The 25,227-nt window shown below is 51.5% G+C and overlaps 11 protein-coding genes across 11 annotated transcripts; 6 read left to right on the top strand and 5 right to left on the bottom strand.

The window, feature by feature from the left end:
* Positions 1–193: 193 nt before the first annotated feature.
* Positions 194–2,957, top strand: Asppvi_004749 (UBA/TS-N domain protein; the record flags this gene model as incomplete). Its single annotated transcript, XM_043300697.1, has 2 exons — positions 194–2,803; positions 2,856–2,957. 2 exons carry the CDS (start codon positions 194–196, stop codon positions 2,955–2,957), a joined length of 2,712 nt encoding a protein of 903 aa, XP_043156632.1.
* Positions 2,958–3,343: 386 nt separating this feature from the next.
* Positions 3,344–4,852, bottom strand: trm61 (tRNA 1-methyladenosine methyltransferase subunit GCD14; the record flags this gene model as incomplete). The annotated part of the gene is made up of 1 exon (XM_043300696.1): positions 3,344–4,852. The coding sequence occupies one exon, from the start codon at positions 4,850–4,852 to the stop codon at positions 3,344–3,346; it is 1,509 nt and encodes a 502-aa protein (XP_043156631.1).
* Positions 4,853–5,365: 513 nt separating this feature from the next.
* Asppvi_004747 (cysteine--tRNA ligase) lies at positions 5,366–7,856 on the top strand (the record flags this gene model as incomplete). The annotated part of the gene is made up of 2 exons (XM_043300695.1): positions 5,366–5,665; positions 5,730–7,856. 2 exons carry the CDS (start codon positions 5,366–5,368, stop codon positions 7,854–7,856), a joined length of 2,427 nt encoding a protein of 808 aa, XP_043156630.1.
* Positions 7,857–8,580: 724 nt separating this feature from the next.
* On the top strand, positions 8,581–9,777 carry Asppvi_004746 (NAD(P)H-dependent flavin oxidoreductase; the record flags this gene model as incomplete). Its single annotated transcript, XM_043300694.1, has 4 exons — positions 8,581–8,623; positions 8,682–8,764; positions 8,825–9,553; positions 9,631–9,777. The coding sequence occupies 4 exons, from the start codon at positions 8,581–8,583 to the stop codon at positions 9,775–9,777; spliced, it is 1,002 nt and encodes a 333-aa protein (XP_043156629.1).
* Positions 9,778–10,662: 885 nt separating this feature from the next.
* Asppvi_004745 (uncharacterized protein) lies at positions 10,663–11,553 on the top strand (the record flags this gene model as incomplete). Its single annotated transcript, XM_043300693.1, has 1 exon — positions 10,663–11,553. The coding sequence occupies one exon, from the start codon at positions 10,663–10,665 to the stop codon at positions 11,551–11,553; it is 891 nt and encodes a 296-aa protein (XP_043156628.1).
* A 989-nt stretch (positions 11,554–12,542) lies between these two features.
* On the bottom strand, positions 12,543–13,121 carry Asppvi_004744 (hydrophobin family protein; the record flags this gene model as incomplete). The annotated part of the gene is made up of 3 exons (XM_043300692.1): positions 12,543–12,599; positions 12,647–12,735; positions 12,788–13,121. 3 exons carry the CDS (start codon positions 13,119–13,121, stop codon positions 12,543–12,545), a joined length of 480 nt encoding a protein of 159 aa, XP_043156627.1.
* A 3,256-nt stretch (positions 13,122–16,377) lies between these two features.
* On the top strand, positions 16,378–17,250 carry Asppvi_004743 (WW domain-containing protein; the record flags this gene model as incomplete). The annotated part of the gene is made up of 1 exon (XM_043300691.1): positions 16,378–17,250. One exon carries the CDS (start codon positions 16,378–16,380, stop codon positions 17,248–17,250), a length of 873 nt encoding a protein of 290 aa, XP_043156626.1.
* A 776-nt stretch (positions 17,251–18,026) lies between these two features.
* On the top strand, positions 18,027–18,806 carry Asppvi_004742 (uncharacterized protein; the record flags this gene model as incomplete). Its single annotated transcript, XM_043300690.1, has 1 exon — positions 18,027–18,806. One exon carries the CDS (start codon positions 18,027–18,029, stop codon positions 18,804–18,806), a length of 780 nt encoding a protein of 259 aa, XP_043156625.1.
* A 184-nt stretch (positions 18,807–18,990) lies between these two features.
* Asppvi_004741 (putative ceramide glucosyltransferase) lies at positions 18,991–20,769 on the bottom strand (the record flags this gene model as incomplete). The annotated part of the gene is made up of 2 exons (XM_043300689.1): positions 18,991–20,563; positions 20,621–20,769. The coding sequence occupies 2 exons, from the start codon at positions 20,767–20,769 to the stop codon at positions 18,991–18,993; spliced, it is 1,722 nt and encodes a 573-aa protein (XP_043156624.1).
* A 702-nt stretch (positions 20,770–21,471) lies between these two features.
* Asppvi_004740 (H3 histone acetyltransferase RTT109) lies at positions 21,472–23,103 on the bottom strand (the record flags this gene model as incomplete). The annotated part of the gene is made up of 1 exon (XM_043300688.1): positions 21,472–23,103. The coding sequence occupies one exon, from the start codon at positions 23,101–23,103 to the stop codon at positions 21,472–21,474; it is 1,632 nt and encodes a 543-aa protein (XP_043156623.1).
* A 347-nt stretch (positions 23,104–23,450) lies between these two features.
* Asppvi_004739 (uncharacterized protein) lies at positions 23,451–24,705 on the bottom strand (the record flags this gene model as incomplete). Its single annotated transcript, XM_043300687.1, has 6 exons — positions 23,451–24,003; positions 24,057–24,181; positions 24,232–24,293; positions 24,354–24,385; positions 24,442–24,461; positions 24,541–24,705. The coding sequence occupies 6 exons, from the start codon at positions 24,703–24,705 to the stop codon at positions 23,451–23,453; spliced, it is 957 nt and encodes a 318-aa protein (XP_043156622.1).
* Between the last annotated feature and the right edge of the window lie 522 nt (positions 24,706–25,227).

Below are 25,227 nucleotides of genomic sequence, written 5' to 3'. Positions count from 1 at the left end.
CAGTAGGTGAAAGGTAGGAAAGCACGCTCTCTCCGAGGCAGGTTCCTGTTCACTTCGTGCTCAATCAACTCACTCGGCCCTGGTGGTATTCGATGGTGAGATCAGATCATGGAATTCTCTCATCTACGTCTATCTTTCTCCTAATTCCGGCCCCTCCAGACCTCCGCTTGTCGTTCCTCTTCACACAATCACAATGGACGACCTGAACGGACTAAGTTGGACATCCAACTCTTCAACGAACGCTCAGAAGCCCCCACCTCTGGGCTCCGGATTCTCGTTTCCCACTGTGACGCGCAATAACGTTTCTGGCCGATCTACTCCCCTTTCTGCCACTGGCCCCTCTCACCCACCGTCCAAGTCGGCGACCCCGGACAACGACAGCTTTGCGAATCTTGTATCCTTTGGTTCAGCAAATGCGAATAATAAGAAACTATCTCTCCTAGAGCAACAAAAGAGGCTGCAAGAAGAGCGCGCCAGAAAGGAAGCAGAGAATAGGTCTAAGTTTGAATCACAATACGGGGGGCAAAATGCTCAATTCTGGGATCACTTGGAGAAGACMGGGAACAAGAATCCCTTTGCATCGAAGTCGAGACCTGTACCGCAGCGATCTCCGTCCGCCGATGAGGATGATCTTCTTGCTGCTTTCGACGCCTCTGCGCCTGTAGATGCTTCGACGAACTTCCCGATCCCGAGCCCGAGCCCCTCGCCGCAGATTGCGCAGAGCGCCTCTATCGCGGCGGCGCAGCTGCACAAGACCAGTGGAATGTCATTCAATGAGATCGACGATGATCCCTTTGGCCTCAATCAGCTAAAGTCGAAGCCAACAGCAACCCCGCAGCCCGCTCAGACCGACGACGATGACTTCCTTGGCTTGCTGGGAAAGCCAGTTTCTGAGGTCTCTCGCCCCGCACCCGAGCCGTCGCCGAAACCCTCATCCCCCGTCATCCATGAGGAAGATGTGCCTTCCCCCAAGCCGTCCAATGGTGTTGATCGGGCGATTGCAGAGCTTGTAGACATGGGTTTTCCCGCAGATAAGGCCAGCCAGGCACTACGGGCAACGGCGTCTGGAACCGACATCCAAGCTGCTGTGAGTCTGCTTCTGACGCAGGCACATGAAGAAGCTCGTCAGAAATCCAAAAATAGAGCACCAGCCATCGACCGTGATTTCGACCATCAGGAACGCAGCAAAGAGCGGAGCTCAAGACAAGATCGTGACGTCCCTTCCTGGATGAGAGAGGAGCAGTCGAGAAGTCGTGCTAGCAATCGGTCCCCAGCATCGGCAAGCAAAGATCCGTCACAGATTGCCGCTACTTTTGGTAACAATTTCTTGAAGACTGCGAATTCGCTGTGGAAACAGGGGAGCAAAAAGGTTCAGCAGGTTGTTAATGAGCTCAACTCAGAGCATGATCAGTCCCAGCCGCGATGGCTTAAAGACGCTTCGGCCCGTCAGGAGCCTTGGCCACAGCCAACTGACAGTGACGACCGGGCTACTGAAACCTCGCGCAGGAGGCCCGATGTTCTAACAGATGAGGCTCTTCTCCTTGAACCTGGGGCTGCTCCCCGGCCGTCTCGTAATCAATCTCGGGCCAGCGAAAGGCCCTCGTCGCGAACGCATACCAATGGCTTACGAAGCCAACAGCCCCAAGCTGGAGAGGCGCGTACCCCGCAGCCCGCTTTGATGCAGCAGCAGTTGAGAAACGAACCACTGGATCCCAGGTCTCGTGTGTCCAAAAACCTGGTTGAAGAGCAGACCGCACAAGCGTACGTTAGCCCTGCTAGAAGGAGACGGCCTGTTGCGCAACCATCTGCTCCTGAGGCCAACGTGGATTTATTCGATTCTTCTGCACAAAGACCGCCAGCCAACCGTTCGCGGCTCACTCCTCCCCCAGCACAATCTCCAAAGCCACCTGCACCATCAAAACCTCTTCCTGTTCGGCCCAAGGCTCCTGCGCGAGTCGTTCCGCAGCTGTCACAGGAAAGTCTTATGTCGACTCACAGGCATCGTGAGAAAGGTGCAGAGGCATACAAAAGAGGTGACTATGCCGCCGCTCACGATGCCTTCACCGCTGCCCTCACGATGCTACCTGATAAGCATCCCATCACCATCATCATCCGCAGTAACCGTGCGATGACAGCCTTGAAGGTCGGCGAGCCGAAAGTGGCCATCGGTGATGCGGACGCCATTTTGGAGCTCATTGGCCCTTCAAAAGGAGAAGCTGAGACCATTGATCTCGCTAACGGTGAAACGGCAAAGCCAATGAAAGATTTCTATGGCAAAGCCTTGATGCGCAAGGCCGAAGCCTTGGAACAATTGGAACACTGGGCCGATGCCGCTCAAGCGTGGAGACAGGCGGTCGAGAACGGCCATGGTGGAAGTACTAGTATCCAAGGCCGGAACAGATGCGAAAAAGCTGCTGGTATCAGCAAACCCGCACCGAAACCTTCCGCGCCGGCGAAGCGACCACCAGCACCTGCTCCGAAGAAGCCGTCGGCCTTGAACGAACTCCGAGGTGGCTCGCCGTCGACGAGCGGATCCTCCGAGGCTGTCAGCCGTTTGCGAGCTGCTAACCAGGCAGCCGAGCGCGCGGACGAGGAGAAATTTGCTCTCGGCGAAAGTGTCGATGCACGGCTAACGGCCTGGAAGGGCGGGAAGCAGGACAACCTTCGCGCACTGCTCGCTAGCCTGGACACAGTTCTGTGGCCGGAAGCAGGCTGGAAGAAGGTCAACATGTCAGAGTTAATTCTGCCAAATAAAGTCAAGGTGCAGTACATGAAGGGGATTGCCAAAGTGCATCCTGACAAGGTATGTTGCTTTTTGCGCCATTGGTGAAGAGACCTCGGCTAAAACGAGCTAGATTCCTACCAACGCCACGACCGAGCAGCGCATGATCGCAGGGGCAGTTTTTGGTGTCCTGAACGAAGCCTGGGACAAGTTCAAGGCAGAGAACAACCTCTAAGACATCACGCCATCCGTCATCAGGAAAAGTTTGAGACTTCAAGGATGCATGTCTTATGTCTGCTCCTACGATACTCTGGTTCTGACCACGTTTACATCACTCATCACTTTAAGCCCATTTTCTCATTCATACCATATCTCGAATGCATTGGCATATTCTGGTTGATATCTTAAACTCTTGTGCTGCGCCCACGGGGTACAATTCTCTTACGCACTGATTCTCATTGTATATATACACTCGCATATACATCAGGATCCCATGGTTACATGTTGGACGGAAAATCCCCCAGTTTTTATGGCATATATGAAGTCAGGATCTTGAGGTGCCTGATTATTCACCTTGTATTTCAAGCGTCTAGATTATATCACAATAGCGAAAATTCCGATCTATAATTGGGCTTCCTGGGGCTGCGCAGGAATGTCTGCTGACTTTTGCACCTCTTCCTGCGCCTCCTTCTCCTTCGCTTCCTTTTTTAATTGCTTCTTGCCTTTCGGTTTTCCTGCGTCCGGTGAGCCCCCTGTCTTCTGAGCCGGCCAGGTCTGCCGACACCTTTGCTCGTCTTCCTCTGTCCATTCGCGGGGTAGAATAGCAAAGACAAGATACGATGTATGAGTTTTCAGGTCCGGTTCGGTGCGATGTACCAGGCGGCCGAGATCGTACGATGGGGTTGAGGATGGAGCTGCGGTTGTGTCCGACTGCTGCGGTATGTCGTGTAGGAATTTCTCTTCAACTTCTGTCTTCTCTGACTTGGTTGCTGCTGGTTTGTCGGAGGCGGTGCCTTCATCGTCGCTCTCTTGAAGGAGCGACTCGCGGAATCTTCTCGAGTGTTCCTCGACGGCGCGCATCTTTGCGACTGCTTCGTCCACGGACTTGGGGAAGACGGTTGCGCCCCGGACACCTTCACAATCTAATCCGCATCGTTCGCGTTTGACATCAATCCGGTGGTGGTTTACCTCAACCATCGATATTGAGAGCCAAGAATGCTCGCGGAGTGTGCTGATCGTCCGCTGCACCTGCTCGATACACGGGGAGAACGTGCATATATACACCGGCGACGAGGGATCGAGAGGCGACTCCGCTCCCGAAGGGGGCCGGCGAACGAGATGCTTGAGCGCGAGCCATGGCGCAGGCAGGTCGAGGAAGATCGCGTTGGCTTTGGGCGATTTTCCGGTCTTCGGGTCCCCAAGAAGGAATCCATCTTCGTAAACATCACGATGCGTCACCTCGACCAGTCCATCCAGGCCGTGGTCGTGGATCTCTTCCCGGACTCGTTGTGCGCGCTGTGCGTGGAATTCGAAACTGCAGACCTTGCCTAGCCTTCTTTTCTTAGCTGCGGGTGCCGCGGAGGGGTATCCGTTAAAGACTGCGCGGACGGATGCATGTGTGAACGAGCCGCTCCCAGCCCCAGCCTCGATGATTGTGCTCCCGGGGCGAACGCAGAGCCGATGCAGGATGTAGCTGTAGTCCGGTGTGTAGACAACCTGCGTCCGATGCGGGAGCGACGCGGTCCATAACTCCGGCGTAGGGTATAGAAGATGGAGGAACCCGCTGGCGGCCGCGCGGGGCGTGCCAGGATAAGATTGCGCCTCCTCCTTGTTCGATGTCGGGGTGTCCAAATCATCCGCTTTGCGCTTCTTGGACGGCTGATTCTTGCGGCCCCGGGACCCTGTGTCTACTACAGAGGCGACAATCTGCGATCCCCATGGTTGATCGATAAGCGTGCTGTGTGGAAATGACCCGAAACGAGTGTTGGTGACTTTTCCCTCCTTGTAACCCTGATTTTCGTCGTCTTCTAGTTTGAGTATAGTCGGGATGGTCTGGTCTCTGCGGAGATGAAGTAAAGCAAGGTCGCCCAATTCGGACTGAAGGCGGTGGTTGAGGAATGGGGAGCCCATTGCGACTGCCTGCAATCGCAGAGGAGCGGCGAAGAGGGTACGGAGGTCGTTGAGGAAAGAAGCTAGACCGATATATCTCTATCCTCGAGTAATCCGTCACTTATCTCTGAACTATAGTACTACAGCGGCGACAAGCTTTGGAGAATCTCCGATAGGGTCTAGACCAGAAACAGCTTATACACAGGGCTTAGGGCTCAGGGCTAGATGTCAGGGCGAGCAACTCCTGGTCCCTGCAAGACTCTGATTGGCTGCATGACTTAGACCTATCCATTCGCATTCAAACCTCAGGCTCCCAGGCTTCAATGAGTCACCCAGTTAGGCAGTTAAACATTATTGCTCAACCCCTCCCCCTCGTTTTAAAGGTGGTCGTACCAAATCTCCATCTTCCTCTTCTTTCCTCTGTCCTTGATGCCCATATCCTTCTCTCGTATTTCACTCTCGGTCTCCTCGTTTATAAATCCCTCAAAGTCCCGGTTGTCGCTCCTTTCTCCTCTGTTGATTTTTTCTCGATCAATGGCCACCGCGCGCCAGCAGCCGCCATGGCGGCAACCAACTGAGTATCCCGAGGCCAAATCTCGCCTACCACCTCTGAAGATTTGGAATTCGTTGACGCGATCTAAGAATCCATTCATTCCTATTGACCCTGAAGGAAAGAAGGTGACTTGGTATGCTTGTGGGCCGACTGTCTATGATGATTCCCATCTGGGCCATGCCAGGAACTATGTCAGCACAGATATAATTCGGCGTATCATGCGCGACTACTTTCATTTCGATGTGAAGTTTATTATGAATATTACAGATGTCGATGACAAGGTGTGCAAGTCTTTACTTGTACCATTGGTCACTTTAGCAGTTGTGCTGACGCAGTGGCATCTAGATCATCCTCCGAGCGCGCCAGCAGCATCTCTTCAACGAGTTCGTCTCCACCCACCCTACCGTCGACGCTGAAGTCCTGGACGTTGCGCGAAATGCATATACTGCCTATTTGAAGAAGAACCTTCCGTTACTGAACCCCGATCTGCCGCCGGCGCAGTATCAAGAGGAGGTGGAGAAGGTCTACGCGACTGTGTTGAATGGAGGACCATTACCCGGTAATGAGAGAGCTGGTGATGACGAGGCAAAGGTTAAGATGCACATCAAGACGGTGGCGTCAGCTACGAAGGTGATCACGCAGGCGGAAGGCCTCGACCAGGCTACTACCCCTAAGGGCTTCGCCGAGTCCTTTTACACAAATGCTCAGGACGTCCTCCTCTCATATCTGGATTCGCTCAAGGGGTCCTCGATCAATGCGGACGATCATTCCATTTTCACTAAGTTGACGAAGAAGTACGAGGAGCGGTTCATGAAGGATATGCGCGATCTCAACGTCCTTGACCCCGACGAGTTGACTAGGGTCACCGAGTATGGCGCTGAGATTGCGGACTTCGTGGAGAAGATCGTTGAAAACAAGTTTGGCTACGTTACGGATGACGGTTCAGTATACTTCGATATTACTGCGTTTGAGAATGCTGGGCACCCCTATGCCCGGCTTGAGCCCTGGAGCCGGTCCGATAACAAGCTGCTCGCGGAGGGAGAAGGCGCATTGACAAAGAAGACAACCGAGAAGCGTTCAGCTTCCGACTTTGCACTTTGGAAGGCGTCGAAGCCTGGTGAGCCCAGCTGGACGAGCTCCTGGGGTCGGGGCAGGCCGGGTTGGCACATTGAATGCTCTGCGATGGCTTCGGCCACGCTTGGCAAGCAGATGGATATCCACTCCGGAGGTATTGATCTAGCTTTCCCGCATCATGACAATGAGCTGGCCCAGAGTGAGGCTTATTGGTCCCATGGCCACTCCCACACCGATCAGTGGGTGAACTATTTCTTGCACATGGGTCATCTGTCGATTCAAGGTTCAAAGATGTCGAAGTCGCTTAAGAACTTCACGACCATCCGAGAGGCACTAGAGAGAAAGGAGTGGACACCGCGCAGTCTCAGAATCGTCTTCTTGCTCGGCGGTTGGAGGGACGGCGTTGAAATCACAGAGGAACTCGTCAGCGCTGGAAATTCTTGGGAGGACAAAGTCAACAACTTCTTCATCAAGATGAAGGATCCTGCGACTCTATCAGGCCAGACGTCGGGCTCCGACACCACTCTCCCTGCCGCACTGGAGGCTGCGCAGAAGGCTACTTTCGAACATCTTTGCGACTCCTTCAATACGCAGGGAGCGATGTGGGCGATTTCAGAGCTGATCTCAAAGTACAACGGCGCCGACAAGTCTACACTCAATCCCAAGGATGTCGAGGCTGTCGCGCGTTGGGTGACCTCGATGGTCAATATCTTCGGTTTGAATGGCAGCGCAACCGCCGACAGCACGGAAATTGGCTGGTCAGGTATTGATGTGCCTGAAGAAGCCAAGCCTTTCCTGTATCCGCTCTCCAGCATGCGTGACTCGCTCCGCCAGGCTGCGCGAGCTAAGGAGGGAGTTACCGCGGAGGCTGTTGCGGAGATTGTGAACAAGGGAGACGTGCCAGAGCAGGACCTGACTGAATCCGCAAGACCTTATGCTGAACTTCTTTCGAATTTCCGCACTAAGGTGTCCTCTATCCAGGAATCCGATTCGCTTAGCAAGGAGATCCTGACACTCTGCGATCGCGTTCGCGACATCGACCTGTTCGATCTTGGCATCTACCTTGAAGACCGGGATAACCTTCCTGCCTTGGTCCGTCCTGTTACCCGAGAGCTGATCCAGGCTCGGGAGGAAAAGGCAGCGCGGGCGCGCCAGAAACAAATTGAAAAGGAGAACAAGGAGAAGGAAGCTCTGAAGAAACTGGAGAAGGGCAAGCTGAGCCACCTGGAGATGTTCCGGACCAACGAGTACAGCGCCTGGGATGAAGAGGGTCTCCCTACTCGCGATGCTGCAGGCGAGGAGATTACGAAGAGTCGGGCGAAGAAGCTTCGAAAGGACTGGGAGAGACAGAAAAAGCTACATGAGACTTGGCTGGCCAGTCAAATAGGCGCCAAATAGAGGGAGGAGGTATCATAAAATAGTTTTTTGGATGTATCTATGCATTATAATGGCGTTCTTGGTTCGCCGTGTGTGGCAGACCTTTTCGGTCCATATCTATATCTACTACTATCCCTGATGATCGTTTATAACAATCAACCCGAGGCATTGGAAATATTACTCTGAGTAGATCCTCCATAGCTTCGTACCATTGCTGAATGGCGCGGGTTATGCAGTTTATGCACCGCACAAAATCCCCGGATCACATGCTAAGAGCTCCGGTGATCCACTCAAGTCACCAGACAGACAAACACTACGGGGTAAGGAGTAGTACTAAGAACATGACTATTATTCGATCATCTCATCAAAATACAGACACTCCTGAAAGGTCAAGATTAGGTGGCTCTGGGGTCTATCTACTCCACAATCCACGTCCGAAACGCCATCGGCCCATCTGGAGATACCTCCGAATTAGGGATCGTCGACCGACAAACCGCAGGCTGACAATTTTCGACCTCGGCAACTCGCATTGTCCACACCAAGAGGCCCGCGGTTACACAGTTCACAGTGGTCAGCACAACGGCCGATTTCTCAGCATAGCGAAGCGGGCAACTTAGTTAATAGCTGCTTCTTTCCTGTTTTTTAGAGATTCTCAGAAGATTTTGGCATAGAAGAATTCAACCATTTTCGCATTTCTAGAACTTGATAGTGGAGTTTCATTCTCTTAGCTCGTCTCCACGACAAGATGCCTTTCAACACTGCGTTAACGAGGAAACTGGGCATCACCAGTGAGTTGCATGGACTTGGAGTTGTGGAATGGGGCTCGAGTTGCTGACGAATTTACAGTCCCTGTTGTACAGGGAGGTATGCAATGGGTTGGATACGCAGAACTCGCTGCGGCGGTTAGCAACGCAGGTGGTCTGGGAATTGTACGTCTACGAAGCACTCGACACAATCGAGTCTGAAAGACAATCGCTAACTCAACAAAGCTCACTGCGCTCACGCAACCCACCCCCGAAGACCTCCGCAAGGAGATTCGCCGATGCCGAACCATGACCAAGAAGCCTTTTGGCGTGAACCTCACCCTCCTCCCAGCCCTCGTGCCCCCAGACTACGCCGCCTACGCACAAGTGATCATCGACGAGGGCATCAAGATCGTTGAGACAGCCGGCAACAACCCCGGCCCCGTGATTTCGCAACTGAAGAAGGCCAACACGATCATCCTGCACAAGTGCACGACTGTCCGCCACGCCAAGTCCGCCGTGAAGCTGGGCGTGGACTTCCTCTCCATCGACGGCTTCGAGTGCGCTGGCCACGTCGGTGAGCACGACATCACAAACTTCATTCTTCTCAGCCGGGCACGTCAGGAGCTCAAGGTTCCCTTCATCGCATCGGGTGGGTTCGCGGACGGACAGGGTCTTGCGGCGGCGCTGGCGCTCGGTGCGGAAGGTATCAACATGGGTACCCGGTTCATGTGCACTGTTGAGGCGCCCATCCATCAGAAGGTCAAGGAGGCTATTGTGGCGTCAGACGAGAACAACACCAACCTGGTTATGAGACGGTGGAAGAACACCACCCGTCTGTTCAAGAACAAGGTGACGGAGGAGGCGCTGAAGGTTGAGAAGGAGAGCAAGACGGGCGAGTTTGCCGAGATTGCGCCCTTCGTTAGCGGCAAGAGAGGCCGCGAGGTGTTCCTGAACGGTGACATTGACTACGGTGTAAGTTCTTACCCCCTTCCCGTCGACACGCCTTGTTTACGCCGAGATTCCATAAACTAACATGGTTTAATTCGCAGGTATGGACCGCTGGTCAAGTTATTGGTCTGATTCACGACATCCCGACGTGCGCGGACCTCCTGCAGCGGATTGAGAGAGAGGCTGTCGAGGCCGTCGATCGGTCCAGGTCGTTGTACACGGCAACCGCAGGGCAAAGCAAGCTGTGAGGTTAGACTATCTAGCTTTGTTGCGATGTTTCGTACGCCAGCAATCCAGATTGAGATAGTTGGATCTTGGATGCTTCTCCTTGGTACTAGGAATGTAGATCCCCAATATAAGCGAGATGAACACTGGACCGCGTCTGTGTTGTTGATCCTGTCTAGCTAAACCTCTTCCTGCGGAATGTAAGGACTCTTGGCTATTTTTCTTGGATCTTCACATGTATTTGAGAAAGCACGGAGCTTATCCCTTGCCTCCCTTCCATAGCGGGGCGGACAATTGCCGGCATTTAGCTCAAAGGCGAACGTGACTTTCTTAGAACGTGTAAACAAAGCATGAGGTGCTATCTGAACTGTAAATGTGTCTGGTGACAGAGAATGATGTAGCAAATGTCAGAAGGGGCCGGATCAATTGGAGTAGAAGTGATTCGGTATGCTCCCCGAGAGCCAGTATCATAGCCCTAACTTACCATGCATCTATTAGAGCTCAGCAAATCCATAAGATTACGATCAACTATATACTGATATGAACACGACCTACTCCAGTAGGCCTCACTTACAGTCACGCAAGTAAAGCAATAGTCTTCAAACATGTTTCTGGTCCTTACTTTATGCTATACTATATGCCGAGCATAATACTCCAACTGTTCGAGTTCTCAGCTATCAAATAGATGGAACCATGCATTAGCCGAGATAATGTCTCAAGTGTCAGGCACAAGGTTAATTTGTTTGTTGACATAGTGGTTACCAGTGCGAGGCGACGAGATGCATCTATATATGTCGGTAGGAGTAGCTGTAACTCGACTGCATCTGATCCATTTGCGTCAGGTCCAAGAACTCAGAGTTTACCCTCAAAGTGTACTGGGAATCTATGAACGGCCGCCCATCGCAAGCATGGACTTGATATCGTCAATACTTCCTTGTATCCAGCGACGGAAGCCGCTCAAATTTCCAGCCCAAGAGCAACATGGCGCGCAGCCAGAGAGCGAAGCGTCTCGGGCCTCTTCAGCAGCGTCACGAACCGTGCCCAGCAAGTCCTCAGCGAGGATGTCGGTTCGACTCGTTGAAGCCGTCGATTCGCAGACGACCATTTGCCCCGAGGAGCTCCTGAGCGACCATGACGGGCTCCAGGAGGACGAGAAAGAGATCTTCCCAGTCGAGAATAAAGAGGCAGACTCTGCGAAAGACGCCAACGTCAGAGTCATCCACATGGATCTCGGCGATACCCCGAGAGGAACCCACGACCGTCACAATCAAAAAGAACACCTGATTCCCACCCTACCTCCCAAAGCTGCAAAGCTCCCCGAGGTCAAAAGCCGCATGATAGAGAATATCCCCGAGGAAAGCGACGACGAGCAGGGCAACATTCCATTGTTCGAAGATTCCACCGAGAAATCATCTCAAGGAGACGCCAAACGCAACTCAACCTGGCGCCAAAGCTCCAGAAAGTCTCTGGTCGACATCATCAACCTCCTGCAATCAACCACAAGCAACAACATCAGCACCCTCCGCATCAACAGCCTGAAGTGGCCCTTACCACCCAGGTCCCCGCACCGGCCCTCCACAGCCTTATCCTACTGCTCTTCGTCCTCGCTGAGCTCCTCGGTAACAGCCACTGTAGAGTTCGAGAAGCCGACCCCCATCGTCAAGAAAGAGAGACGGATGGGGGCAGCGATCCTCCCCACGATCCGACTGGGGCCCCGGAGATGGAGCGTCGATGACGGGAGCATTGGCAATGACAGTAGCATCAACATCAAGGGGCCTCGGCCTCTTTTTTGCGAGTAACGGAGTTTGGAGCTTGGCTTTCTTGTTTGACTGGTGGTTTCGGTCTGCTTTGGCCGTTGTGGGGTCTGTGTTTCTATGGTCGTATGGGGGCCTGGTTGTGTGGTCTGTTATCTTGCCTGTGGATATTTGATTCTTCTTCTTCTTCTTTCTTCGTTTTGTTTCCTTTTCTTTTCTTTCCTGGGGTGATTGATATACATACTTTACAATAACTTAATCCTATATATTGCTGGCAAAGACGGAGATTTCATTCAACGCGATATTCTTAATGTCAATCAGTGAATTCTGAGCTATTCATCTCAGTGTTGGGTGCAGCTGGCAAAGAAGGAGATTCTAATATTGTCGTACAATATCAATCAGAGAGTTGTGAGCTGTTCAACTCAATGTTAGGTGCAAAGTCCATAGAAGTGAGTGTGAATGATAATGGACATGGAAAACAGATCTGGGTCAACCGCAGCAGTACATGGAGCTCCGAAATAGTGACCTAGGGTGAACCTCTGAGATGCGCGATTACAAGTCTCCAGGTCATCAAGTGATGGACAAGGAAAGGTGATCAAGTGAGTTTCGAACAGAACGCGTCGCATATGGACGGAAAGATCGTGTGGTATGGCTGGGCAAGGCTATGGCGCGCTTCCTGTGTGAGAGGAATGCTGGGAATTTACATCTACATCCGCAATCGGAAATGACCATTGCCATAGATGGCAATGAATTTCAGGAGGGAAAAAAAAGTTATGAGGCAATTCTATGCATTAATTTATGTATGACAAAGCCAGCATCGATAAATGCTGTTTGCCCACAGGCAGACAGTATTGGGGAAAACAGTGCAATCTTCTTTCTCCGAGTGCCACAGCACAATTAATGATACACAATTCAGCAACAGGTACCCTATCTATCAAACAGAAGATTCCCGGGACCCTGCTCCCTACCCCGAGCCGCCATATCGAATCTCCAAACGCTGGCTGAGAGCGCCAACAGCAGAAACGACGAGTAGCTTACAGGATAGAACCGAGGGCAATGCAAGGAAGAGCCAGGCCGATGAGGGACTCGCCCTAATGGACGTTAGAAGAGACCTAGAGATTTGTTGAACAAGACTTACGGCATCGGAAGGAGAGTTCTGGCAGCAGGCAATGTTCTGCTTGCACTTCTGGTTGACCAGATCCTGGATGGGAATACCAATAATGGGGACTGGAATATGTTAGTATGCACGACCGGCCTCTGAAGGAGAAGCTTAGCTTACTCTGGAGGTCCAGCTTGGAGCACTGGTCGAAGAGACCGAGACCCTCGGAGCCAGATCCACCACCGATGAGGTTCTTGAGGGTACCAGCGAGGATACCCTCGTCGATGTCGGTGACATCACCGGCGTAGGTGGCCTTGTTGCAGCAAGAGAGCTGAGCCTGGTCACCACACTTCTCGGTAGCCTGCTTAACGGTCATGTTTTCAGGAACGGGGAAGCGGACGTTGGCGTTGCCCTTGTTGCCAACGCCATTGCCAGCAGCATTCAGATCTTTCTGGGGAAGGGCGGCCACGGAGACGGCGAAAGCGAGGACAGCAGCGCTCAAAGAAAACTTCATTGTGACGGTGGGGTTTGAAAGGGAGTGAAGACTCGGAGTGAATTTGGTTTTGAAGAAAGGTGAGAAGATTGTCCTTCAAAGGAAAGGTTTGTCAACGAGAGTGATGGTTGATGGAGAGGAAAGAGAATGGCCAGAGGTGAAGCGAAGACATCTTTATATAGACTCAGGTGGAGGCAGCGAGCTCTCTGTTGATGCTAGTCCGACCCGCCCTTGATTGAGCTCTCTGTCATTGTAGCTCTCCAGCTTGAGTCCCTGATTGGAATGTGGTATGCAAGGAATCCATCGTGATTTGTCCCTCAGGAGTCAGAACCGCGTTATCGCAATCTCGCGGCCCTGGTCTGAAGCTTTCTGTCCCAGCGGTTGGTATGGATCTGCAAAACATTCGATTGATCTGAACCAACAAGTCAGCCTCCAGCATACCACGCTCTCGTGAGCCACGCCTCGTTCAGGGGACGGCCGTGCTTCGACTGAGACCGCATAGTCCGCGTCTTCTGTCTCATTCCCCTGGTTCTACTACGTCGATCATTCATGCAAGCGGTAAACTCACCTGTGCCCGCTTCATCATGGGGTTGCATTACCTGCCACGGAGCTATCGCAGAGTTACCGCATTCAAAACAACTTTCTTCTTGATTCTCCATATCACACGATTGGGACCAATTCCTACGGCTTCAGCCATTCCATCAGTGGCGCATCCCATATGACTCCACTCTCACTTGATACAGAGGGAGTGAGAACCTGCTGGCATAGCACGGGAAGGGCTAACCCTTAAGTGGCCAGGGATCGGAGTATTCAAGGGCCACTCGTTCGGTATGCAGTCAGTCGCCAATGGTTTCAACGTGCTTGTTGCTGATTTAATCCAAGGTTGCAGAAACTTCGCAGCACCTGCAAAGCCTTGTTGTTGGTCTGCAAGGGACTCTCCATCTCGTTCAAATGATCGGTAGTGTATTATCACCGCAAGGGTTACGACGTAGCTGACCCTGTCCCATGGCTCCAGCAGCCCAGCCTCATTCTATCGTCATAAACAATATTAAATTTTCCGAGTGTGCTCGAGCCGGTTTCTCTTCCTTTGATGAGCCCTCCAGCCAGGCTCATGCTGGCAAGGGAAATCTGATTTCCTCCTTTGCTTTGTTCCTGGCAACAAACGAGGCAAGGGGCTGTCAATCAGAACTATGGAGCATGTAGATGGCTGCTTTGCCAGATGTGGTAAGCAATCCTGTCTTCCCGAATGTAACTCGCTCCGTTCGCAGTTGCTCGTTGCTGAGTAGTGATGAAATCGACTTTGAGTTCTCTTTCCGTTTTCACTCTAGCTCGCATGTTGCTGTCGGGGAAACACACCCTGCGCTCCACATTACTCGATTGAGGGTCTTCCAAATAAATAATAAAGAGCCTCCTCGTGTTGAGTGGATGACGAGCTGGTCGCATGGCCGGATCATGAGTTGTAGTCATGTAGAGCGGGCATCTCAACAGTTCAGCCGTACTCCAGTCGTCGAAGAGGTCTACGGAACGGTGTTCTCTACTGATGATCACCTTGACCAAAGACTATGCTTAATCATTGACATACAGTTTCTGCCCACGCTGCAGTCTCTATACAATGTCTCATCCCGAGGTGCCAGTATACTACGCTATAGAGTAGATGCGTCCTTCGAATCTGCAGTTATTCCTTTAAGACCATGTTCGTGGGCATTCAATAAAACTACGTAGCTAGTAGATTAGGTCCAGGGACTCCATTGTCATCCTTGACGTTACCTTCTGCTGAAATGAATGGCGTGTGTTGGGACTGACTCTATGTAGATTTAGATATATATTTCTACGTGGCTCATCTAGGCCACATCCGCCCAACAAAACATCCTACAACATGTATGAACTTTCAGTTATATTTTTTTTTGTATATTCAGCACTGTGGAATATACGTGTACATGTTACAAATATAGTGGCACTACGTGAGCTGCGATATGTTATTCCCTACTGTTGTTCTGAGCTCCGTTGGTCTATACAGGGCCGAGGAGTGACACTATGAGCCGTGGAGTATCAAAGTCCTCTCAATCCATTACTGCCTAAACTAGTTCTCGACTAGACTGGACCAGCAATATACTACAAATCAATGAGTCATATACACAGTATACCGCTGCAGAATATTGTTATGGCAGAAAAATCTTTCATTTTGGTTATACGAGAGGTAGTATCAAGTAGCTCCCTCCCACCATCACCTCGTCATAGACACGCGCAAACTACCACTCGGCATCTCTAACGTCTCAACGACCTCAGGATTTTTATCTATGTGATAAACTCTTAGTATGATGCAATGACCCTGTCCAAGTCTACAGTCGTGACTATCTAAGCGGTCACATTCCTGCCTCCTACTCTAATCGCTGATTATCCCTTGATGGAGATAGTTCCAAATGATACCGACAACTGGGCGAATAATCTTAACAACTGACTCAAAGTCTGGGCATTGCTAATGAGATTTACACTCTATGGAATGCTGAGGTTGAGTTTCAAATTGCTGACTGCCTAGCTGTGATGACACAAACAAACGACGAGTCATCGGCAATCTCCCATGTGCCCATGTTGTCACCGTCACTATCCAGTCCATTATTGCGACCATAGGCCCTTCTGCATAGAAAGGTGGTGTCCTATCTCTCAGCTATTGAGGTCATGAAGATCGGCTATGAGCCTTCGATATCAACCTAGACAACGCCGAAGCGTTCTTCCCATTGCTGGACCTTGCACGTTCTGGTTACTGCCCTGCTCCTCGTTCGTGCTCGAAGCTATTCCAGCAAGCAATCAGGCATTGTATGGCGCTTTTAATCGGACTGATGAAAGAGATCTAGCTTGCCGCCTTTGACGCGTTGGCATTGATTTAAGTAGCAGACTTCCGACGTCGAATCCGAAGTAGCTCTATTTTCATTCCTTCGGCGAGCAAACCAGCGGGAAAATGAATTATAGTATTCTGGATGATAAGGGCAGTGGAAAGGAGAATAGCATTTATATATGCATTTCAACTGGTGAGAGCGTCAACCATTGATTCCGTACTAGACGCCTGCCTTGATGCCTTGGTGCCTCGATGCCTCAGGGCTCGAACAAGTAGATAGACGGACTAGTCCCAATATGGTTAGCCTACGATGATGATTGCTGGAGTTGATCGTCCGCTGCAAGTCTGCGGTAATGCTCAAGTAATTCTGCTACGCCTCTCCGCATCTCTGTTGACAAGCTTCTGGACGTACTCTTCAGCTGTTCCAGCAGTGTTAGCTCCAAAATGTCCGCGACCCCTCCGTCTAGTCGTCTTGACCGTTCCCCCAGCACAGAGAAAGGCGCCACGGACAGCTTATCCGAGCTGCCCGTGGACAACCAGGAAGAATCGACGACTCGCTCGCAGGATACACATGAGGAAAAACAACCAACACAGAACAAGGACCAGGGAAATGACACATCACCAAGCAAAACGACAGATGCCGAAGAAAACACAACAGACCCACATGGTGATAAAGAAGATGCCAAAGAGGAGGACGCTTCTGCGCCACCATTACCAGACGAACCACTCCCACCACCGCTACCCAACGAGGCTCCTCCCGATGAGGACGATGGCTGGGAGCCCGTCTGGGATGCGACCGCTCAAGCGTACTACTTCTACAACCGCTTCACGGGCGTTTCGCAATGGGAGAACCCACGGGTGCCGGAAGCCGCATCAGCATCAGCACCAGCACCGGTGCCTCTCGGCGACGCCGCGGAAGGCGTGAAGGAGAAAGACCCCGTCGTAGGCGGCTACAACCCGGCGATCCATGGTGACTACGATCCCACCGCGCCCTACGCGCAGCAGTATGAGCCCGCCCTCGGAGGTGCTTCTGCGGGGGATCCCAGTGGCTCGTACGAGGCCGTTGGTGCGTTCAACAGGTTCACGGGCCGGTGGCAGCCTGCCTCTCTGACGCCGGAGAACTACAACGATGAGAATAAATCGCGGCGGCAGATGAATGCGTTCTTTGATGTGGATGCGGCTGCCAATGCCCATGACGGGCGGAGTCTCCGGGCGGAGCGCAGTGCTAAGAAACTCACCAAGAAAGAGTTGAAGATGTTCAAGGAGAAGAGAAGAGAGAAGAAAGAGGAGAAGCGGAGGGCGTGGTTACGCGATTGATGCGAGGAATGGTATTGTTGCTTTCGTACTACTGCTGCTAGACTTTTGAGATACCTTTTGATTCTGTGCATGGGGTTGGGGGCGTTTTGACAGATGTACTATATGGGATTGCATAGCATAGAAGCAGAGCGCTTTTTCCTCTTCTACAATGGCCTTCATGCCCACAAAATTCCGTAATCTTGCTAGTCTTGCACCATTAGGTAGAGCCATCCAAAGATTCCCCACAATTGGTCACGTGTTCATGATATCGAAGTTTCTTTCGCAACAATCAACGAGTATACAGACGGGATATTGAGAAACGCGGAGGTATATAAACTTTTCAGATAATCTCGGGTCATAAGGTAAGTAAGTTCTACATTTTGTCTGCGTGTGGCAGCCGTTTTGGGATATCAACTTTTGCGAGTGCGCCTTATCAATATATATCAAGCATCTTGGAGGGGCACGATGTATTCTACAGAATGTACCTCTATGACAGAAGATGATCGCTATTGATTGATATCCCATGATCTCTATGTCCAAGTTTCAACTGTGATTCAACCCACCTATTGTTTCTGCATGTTCGCTGAAAAATTTTCTCATCCGGCTGCCATCCGTAGAACCGCTTCACGCATGGGAAAAAAAAAGAAACTTTATATTAATAACTAACCAAGTCACAGATACTAAATAACTGCATTGGAGGCTGCATCTAAAATCATATAGAGCACAAGCCACATCCAGAAGCATTTCTTCCTAGAATTTTCAGTTACTCCAAACAAAAGAAACACAGACGGTGCAAGATGTCCACATCCACTTCGACCCCAGTCACGCTCTCCTTCGAGGCAATTGACGACCTTATCTACGACGCCCGCGCAGGCGACCTGGACGCCCTCAAGGCAGACCTCGCCGCCCAAGGCAAAGAGCACAACTGTCCCGAGGCCTGGATCATCGCCTCCGCCATCGACGCCGAGCCCGAGGCCGAGGGCGGCACGGGTTCCTGCCTGCTGCATTTTCCTGCGGCGAACGGCAATGCTGGTATGCCCAGCCTCTATTCGACTCAACTCTACTCTTTGATTTTGTGGATGGCCCGGCTAACAGATACAGAAATCCTCAACTTTCTTCTGGCAACTCTAACCGCGCAGTCTGCGGCGCCGCTGTCGGCGGAGCAGATCGCGGCTGTGATTAACCATCGCAATCACTCGGGGAATACTCCGTTGCACTGGGCTGCGCTGAACACGCACCTGGAATGTGTCAAGGCGCTTGTTGAGGCGGGTGCGGATATCGCTATTAAGAATGATGCGGGGCTGGATGCTATTTTCCTGGCGGAGCGGACGGCTTGGTCGACTGAGGAGGAGGGCAAGGAGGCTGAGGGTGCCGGGGAGGCGTCTGCTGAGGAGGAAGGTGCTGGGGAGATGTCCAAGGGTCGGCAGGTTGTGGAGTGGTTGCTGAGCTCTGATAAGGCCGGTGACTTGGAGGGAGGTCTCAGTGTCAGTGCCGGTGTTGGTGCCGAGGGGTCAGCGTCAGCGTCAGCGTCAGCGTCAGGGTCTGGGGAGGCGATGGATGTTGATGAGAAGAAATGATTACGACTATCCTGTCCTGTTTGTTGCTTCCGAAGTAAATATTTCTTTTGTTACGAATACCATTAGACAAAAGTTCTGAGTTGACACCTTAACGATGTAGGTCCATTCGATGTATCTAGGTCTAGTTCGTATGTTCAGCGTCGCTCAGTCTATCTATAGTGATATGTAAACATGAAATGTACTGTTAGTCGCGTCGAGCCTTGGCTCGAACGTCTCGAGAACTGCCTTCCCGACTGGAGGCAGATACGCGCGAGGCTGGACTGGAGAAGGAACCTTCCATCTGCACGCCCTTCCCATAGCTGATTTCCCGGACTTTCATATCAAGATGAACCCGGAATCGTCGGTCACGCCATTGAACAGTGACTCCCCCGTAGAAGGCCCAAATCCAGATGGGCAGAGCGAGCGTCTCTCGGCCCAGCCATGCCGCAAACCAGTGGAGGAACGGCCGCCTCGTCCGTCGGCGTGCGGGAGGTTGTGCGAAGTAGGGCGTATCGTCGTTCAGCTCAACAGTCTTCGCGGAATGTAATTTGATGTACAATGTCCAGTCGACCAATATCCAGGCAGCGATGCTCAAGAAGAAGAATGTGAAGAACGCCGTCCACGAGCTCATCTGGCCTGCGAACCCCAACCCTTTGCGCTGCAGGAATTGAGCAAGAGATGTAGTGACACCCCATGCCCCGTACAGAGAACAGAGGATTGATTCCGTGCCTGGCTCAACCAAGGTCGCAAGAAGGACGGTAAACTTGCGCACGCGCAGCCACCGAACTCGACGTGCCATATAGCCCCGGACACTCATGCTCGCGACAGGCTGGATGGCAAGGTCGCCAAAGACCATGCCATGTTTGCCCCAGCTTTCACCTTCCTTCTCTTCCCGTACCTGCTTTTTCCAGAGCAGATCGCCAATCAGGTGATCCTCGCAGATATTGTCGGAGAAATAATCAATACCGGGACGGCGTGGCTGCGGGTCCGTAGGGGATGGTTTGGTCAAATAGTCCAGATGAGACCGGCGAAACATGTTGGATTTTCCAACAATGCACGGGGCAATTAGAACCGTGTTGATGGCAGTATACATCTTCGCATGCGAGGACGACAGAAACAACTCCTCTAATCGACCGCCTCCAGTCGCAAGCCAGCCAACTTCCCGGTGCTGTTGCTCAATCATGGCAAAAGCGTCGCGCCTCTCGGAAGCAGAATCGCCTTGGGCGCACGCTTGAAGAAGGGCCTGCCGCTCCTCCCTCAAACCGCTAGTCCCCGTCACATCCACCGCCATGGGCAAGTGGTGTACGAATTTGTACTTCCTGCCCGGTGTGTCCCCAAGCCCACATAGTCTGTCCACCATCCGCCCACAAACCCCTCGTCCCACCCACACGTTGCAGTCTAGGATCCATACAATATCACCCTTGGCCTCTCGGTAGGCACGGCTCATGTTGCGAATCTTGGGATTGGGCCCCAGATTGTAGTTGGCTGCATTGTTAGGCTGGAGTAAAGGATCCTCGTCTTCAATGTAGATGTGCGCGTCGGCGTGCGGAAAGTCTGACAGAAGCTTCTGCAGCGTGGGGTAAGCGGGGTCTGCTCGAGACGAGACGCAGAAGTAGACGGTCAGTTTATCACGGGGATAGTCTTGATAGAAAGTCGCAGCCAGGCAGTCGTAGAGATATGGCTCAAGGCCTTTGACGGGCCGAATCGCGGTGACGTGAGGGGCACTGGGGGACGAGGCTGCATGGGATTTCCGAGGTCTGCGTGAGAAGTGCATCCATCTGTCCACGTACGACACATCAGTTCAAGTCGCAGGAGGCAATTGATAAAAAAAATACATTTGAAAGTATCCCAGAAGACAGACGGCGAACACTGTCGTATACCAGATCAAGCACACCCAGCCCACTGCAGTCGACCACGCGAGTTCGCCATGTCTGACGGCGGATCCGACATTCAAGCGACTCAATTGCGATTGAAGCTCTAGCATGGGCGAAGACGACGACAGAGAAACGACTGAGAGAGGACGCAGACGTTCAGAGAGGACATTCTACTGGAGACGGGCGGTGGAGAAATTCGACAGAAGTGAAAGTGGTAGCCGGAAGCACTAGGAATATCATCGATGCTGCTCCTCGACAGATTGACAACAGTGCCGCCAAGCTATAGTGTTATATTGTCATGGCCCTATGGGAGAGACATGCTTGCATAAGCGTGTCACTAATTTGAACTAATTGGGTTGGTTTCCACTCGGATGCAACGGTTCATCTTGTTGACTGTGGCACGATGGGGAGACGCGCCAGCTCACAGCCTCAATTCAGGCAGCGCAATAATCACATTGTGTTAGAACAATGACAAGCAACTAACATCTAGTTACCGAGTCTCATACACTAGCTCACTGATTATTTCACAGGTCTACCTCTCTATTCTGAAAAGAAAAAGGCGGATTTGTTTCATTATTTTATCTTTGATCGTTTGCAATAGCACCGTAGACTCAAAATCAACACAAACGGAGACCCAATATCTTAAAAATAAGCAAATCCCTCAATGCTAAGTATGAATTCCCTACGCTGCTCTAATGACACCAAAGCAACCAATACCCTGCTGACCTATGCAGCTGTCGCGCCAGCTCGAGAAAAAAAGGATACACCGAACTCCGAGATCGCCATTCCATGCAGAGCGCAGTGATGCGAACCTACGTCTTCTTCTTCTTTCGAATTAGGTTGGCATTGAGCACATTTACTCCGGATGCCTGATTCGCCTGGACGGAAGCTCGATTGACCTCTTCAGAATCCCCTGGAGCACCTCCTACCTCCCCTGGCTTGTCGCTTTCCGCACCAGCCGTTTTGCGCTTTCGAACAAAGGCTGTGTTGATGACATTTGTAGCGTCCGTGGGTTTCTGACTTAACTCTGTCGTAGCATTCCTCCCCTCAACCCGCTGACCAACCCAAAGCTGATCAGCGAGCGAGGCGACTTTCTCGGCCCATGCCTTGGTACTGGCGATAGCTTTATCCTTGGTGTCAAAGTCTTGATCGATAAGAAAGTTGATTGCCGCCTTGTAGTCTTCCTCACTCAGAACTGCGTGTCCTCGGCCTGTGTCTGGCCAAAAGAACGCACTGGGGCCCGTAGCTTGCTGTACTTTGGCATGGGTATCGGAAGACGAGGCACTGGGTTGGATGATTGATGATGTCTGGAGATCACTTGTGGGGGGTTGCGATGGAGCAGAGGCAGACGCTACTACATCCTTTTGTTTGGTCGCATCGTGGGTTGTCTGTGCAGATTCAGGAAGAGCCTTCTCAACATCCCGCGAAGCAACACGAGAGCTCGTCATTTGAACTGAATTGACAAGACCTGGTGGATTAATGACAAGCCACAAGAACCCAACTAATCGGCCGGCCGAACATTCCTGTCGAAAAGACATCATCTCCCAAAACTGCGCAAGAGACTTCACGCTTCGCCAATGACCAGAGTTGTCCTTAGAGCCTTCAGCTCCCGTCGACTCTGGTAGTTCATCGTCCAAATCAATCAGAAAGCGCGTCTTGGGGTCATCTGGGAAGCGAGGAACGAGACACCGTGGCGGAGCGTTGGGATTATCACAGAGCTGATGGAGAGGGTAGCTATTTAACCATCTCGGCCGATCCTTGTCATCAGATCTCGCTGTGATTGGGAAGAAGCCCCGAGTCTCGAACTTGTCGCATCCTGGAACGATCAGAAACGCTGTTGCTGAACTCTTCGCCGACTCCTTAGTTTGATCAAGCAGTGCCTTTTCATGAGAACCCGTCTCGGGCTCATATTCTCGTAGGATGGGGTCGATGACACGACACCACCATTTGATCAAGCCGCGATCATCCAAGACATGCTTTTCAGGGTTCTCGATGCTTCCGGGAAACAAGTACTGATTCTGGGCTCGGGCAAACAACGACACCATCAACCGGACTCCTGGCCGTTGGCGGGTTTGCACAAGAAACGATAGAAACGCATTTGAGATAAGTCTAAGGAGTGAGACCTTGGGCGCATTCTTCAGTAGATGCAGGTAGCCAGTTGAATCGGCCTTGGAGACAAAAATGGTTGTCAGATGCGCAGTGCCGTAGACCAGCACTTCGATCCCAAAGACGATCACTTCCGACTCCTCGTTTTCATCGGGGCTAATTGAGACTGCGAGGAAATGATTCTCACAGAAAGTCGACTCAGGTTCTTCGCCTGGTGGAGCTGCGAAGAGAGCCGCACACGGGCTTGGGGCTGACGAGATATGGCGGATCGTCACCTTTACCCCGGTGGGGAGTACCTTGGCCAAGGAATCCCCCAGGTCGACATCAACTTTCGACATTTGAGCCGTCAGAAGCTCTTATTAGGTTGAGGTATTTCAAAAGAAGAGATAGCCGTGCGTGCTCAATCCCAGCCTCAAGACGCGTTCCAATACACGGGCGCGTCACGTGTCATTTTTCTCTTGAACTTCTGGCTGGTAAAGGAAGAATGAATTCTACAAAGGAGGAGATGTCTCTTACTCAGATACAAGTTTATTATTATGGCCTTATATGATTAGTTCTAATTAGTGTGCCCATTGGAAAGCTCGCTCTATTCATAAGACTGCTCGGTGAGCAAAATGCAATCAACCCAAATGCAGGCAAACATGGTGGAGTTATTGATGCTTGACAGTAAAGCTTATCATAATGTTCAGAAATAACTGGCCGCAGCGTCGAGGTCATCAGCGTTCAGGAGCGCAACACCCTCCTTAAGAAGAGTTCTCCAGACCGAATTACGGGTCCTGATGGGATAGCTGGGCGTCTCCCAATATCTGGCTCCAATGCCCCTTTCCTTTGCGGTCGCGACTTGCGAGCGGAGAGTGCTGAGTTGCTTCTCTGTCAATATCGCTTCAGAATCATCCTGCGAAACTGTGCCAATGGCATCCGCAAAGCTCGTAGACGCGATGGGCGAGATCAGATCTGTGATGCCGGCATTCTCAGGCTCGTTCAAGGACTCGAGGTGAGCATCAAAGAAGTAGTCCCGATTTGCGACAGGCGCAACCATGTCGTAGGGCGTGTTGCCTGTGCCGATCACGGTAATGGGGCCGTTGGTGATGGTCTTGTTATCCTTCAGAGTTGTCAAATAACCATGCTCACGGAGTGGTTCCAAAGCGTCAATCGCAGCCTTGAAGGTCTCATGTCCAGCGGTCTTTACATCAATGAATAAGTAAAGCGTTTGGGAGACCGCAGTGTCAAACACGCCACTGATCAAGAGCATCAGTTCTGTGGAAGCGAGACGCAACGAAGCTAAACTCACTTGTTTGTGGGAGACGTCACAAAACGCGATTGTGGATTCTGGCGCTTGAGGACATCGAGAATTGGATTAATGTACAATGATTCCAGGGTTCTCTCTTCTGTTAGAGAAGACGTATCATGACCGACCTGTCCGATGTTAGAAGAAGTCAACCATCGCTTGATGACTTTGTACTCACATAGAGTGTACCATTGTACAGCCAGACATCCGCTTCCGTTGAGATGCATCCTTTTGAAAGACCTGGACGCGATCAGACAAAAGCCATGCATACAATGTGAGGTAATCAAAATGCTGCCTTACCGGAGTAGAAAGGAACATCTCTCCAATAATCGCTGCCCAGAGAATTAGAGCCATCCTTAAAGATTAATAAAATCTTGTCTTGACTTACTTGTGGGAATGAACTGGAATCTTATGTCAAAGCAAATCGCACTCGATTAGCTCAATGTAGCCTCCAACAATTGCATGGACACAACGATTGAGAACTCACAGGGACAATTCCCCTGGTAAAGTCCGTAGGATATCCGTACTCCTGACTTCTATGGGTATTCTCGAGGACGTTCTGAAGGCCCGTCGGAAGGCCCAATACCATATCTGGCAATGCAAGGATAACGGCGGATGCCGTGAAAAGCAGCGAGTGTGGCAGCAAAGTCATTTTTCTTTGCGAGCAACAGGCAAGTATAATTTGTTGATTGAAAGTTCTAAGAACAGGACAATCTCTACGAGACTACAATGCGATTATATTTCAGAATGGGATGTGATGGATCGAGACGATCCCCCCCCAACGCCAAGTATTGATGCCGAGACAGGACTTGGAGCCAATCCCTGTCTCACGTGGAGTACAACCTCACCACAGCCATGTTCATCAGCCAAGACAGGTACGATGCGGAAGCACAGGGATTTTATGCCAAGTAAAATGTATGACAAATTCCTTCCTCTATCTGGGCTTAAGTTCTCGTTCACGCCATCAGATGAGACCGGTTAACAGTTGTAGAACATATATGGATTAACCACAATTGATAACTATACAGCAGCCAACATGGCCGGCAATCTACAAGTCGAAGCACCAAATAATCCTAATGAGAAGCTTTGAAAGCCTATGCATCTGAAAATAACATCACATATCCCAAACACTGCCAGCCGGTTGGGAGAAGAAAATACAAAGGGACCAAATGCT

Source organism: Aspergillus pseudoviridinutans (genome assembly GCF_018340605.1).
Source record: "Aspergillus pseudoviridinutans IFM 55266 DNA, scaffold_3, whole genome shotgun sequence".
Classification (NCBI taxonomy): Eukaryota; Fungi; Ascomycota; class Eurotiomycetes; order Eurotiales; family Aspergillaceae; genus Aspergillus; species Aspergillus pseudoviridinutans.
Note: the sequence above shows the minus strand (reverse complement) of the source record. Positions and strands in the feature narration are given on the sequence as shown.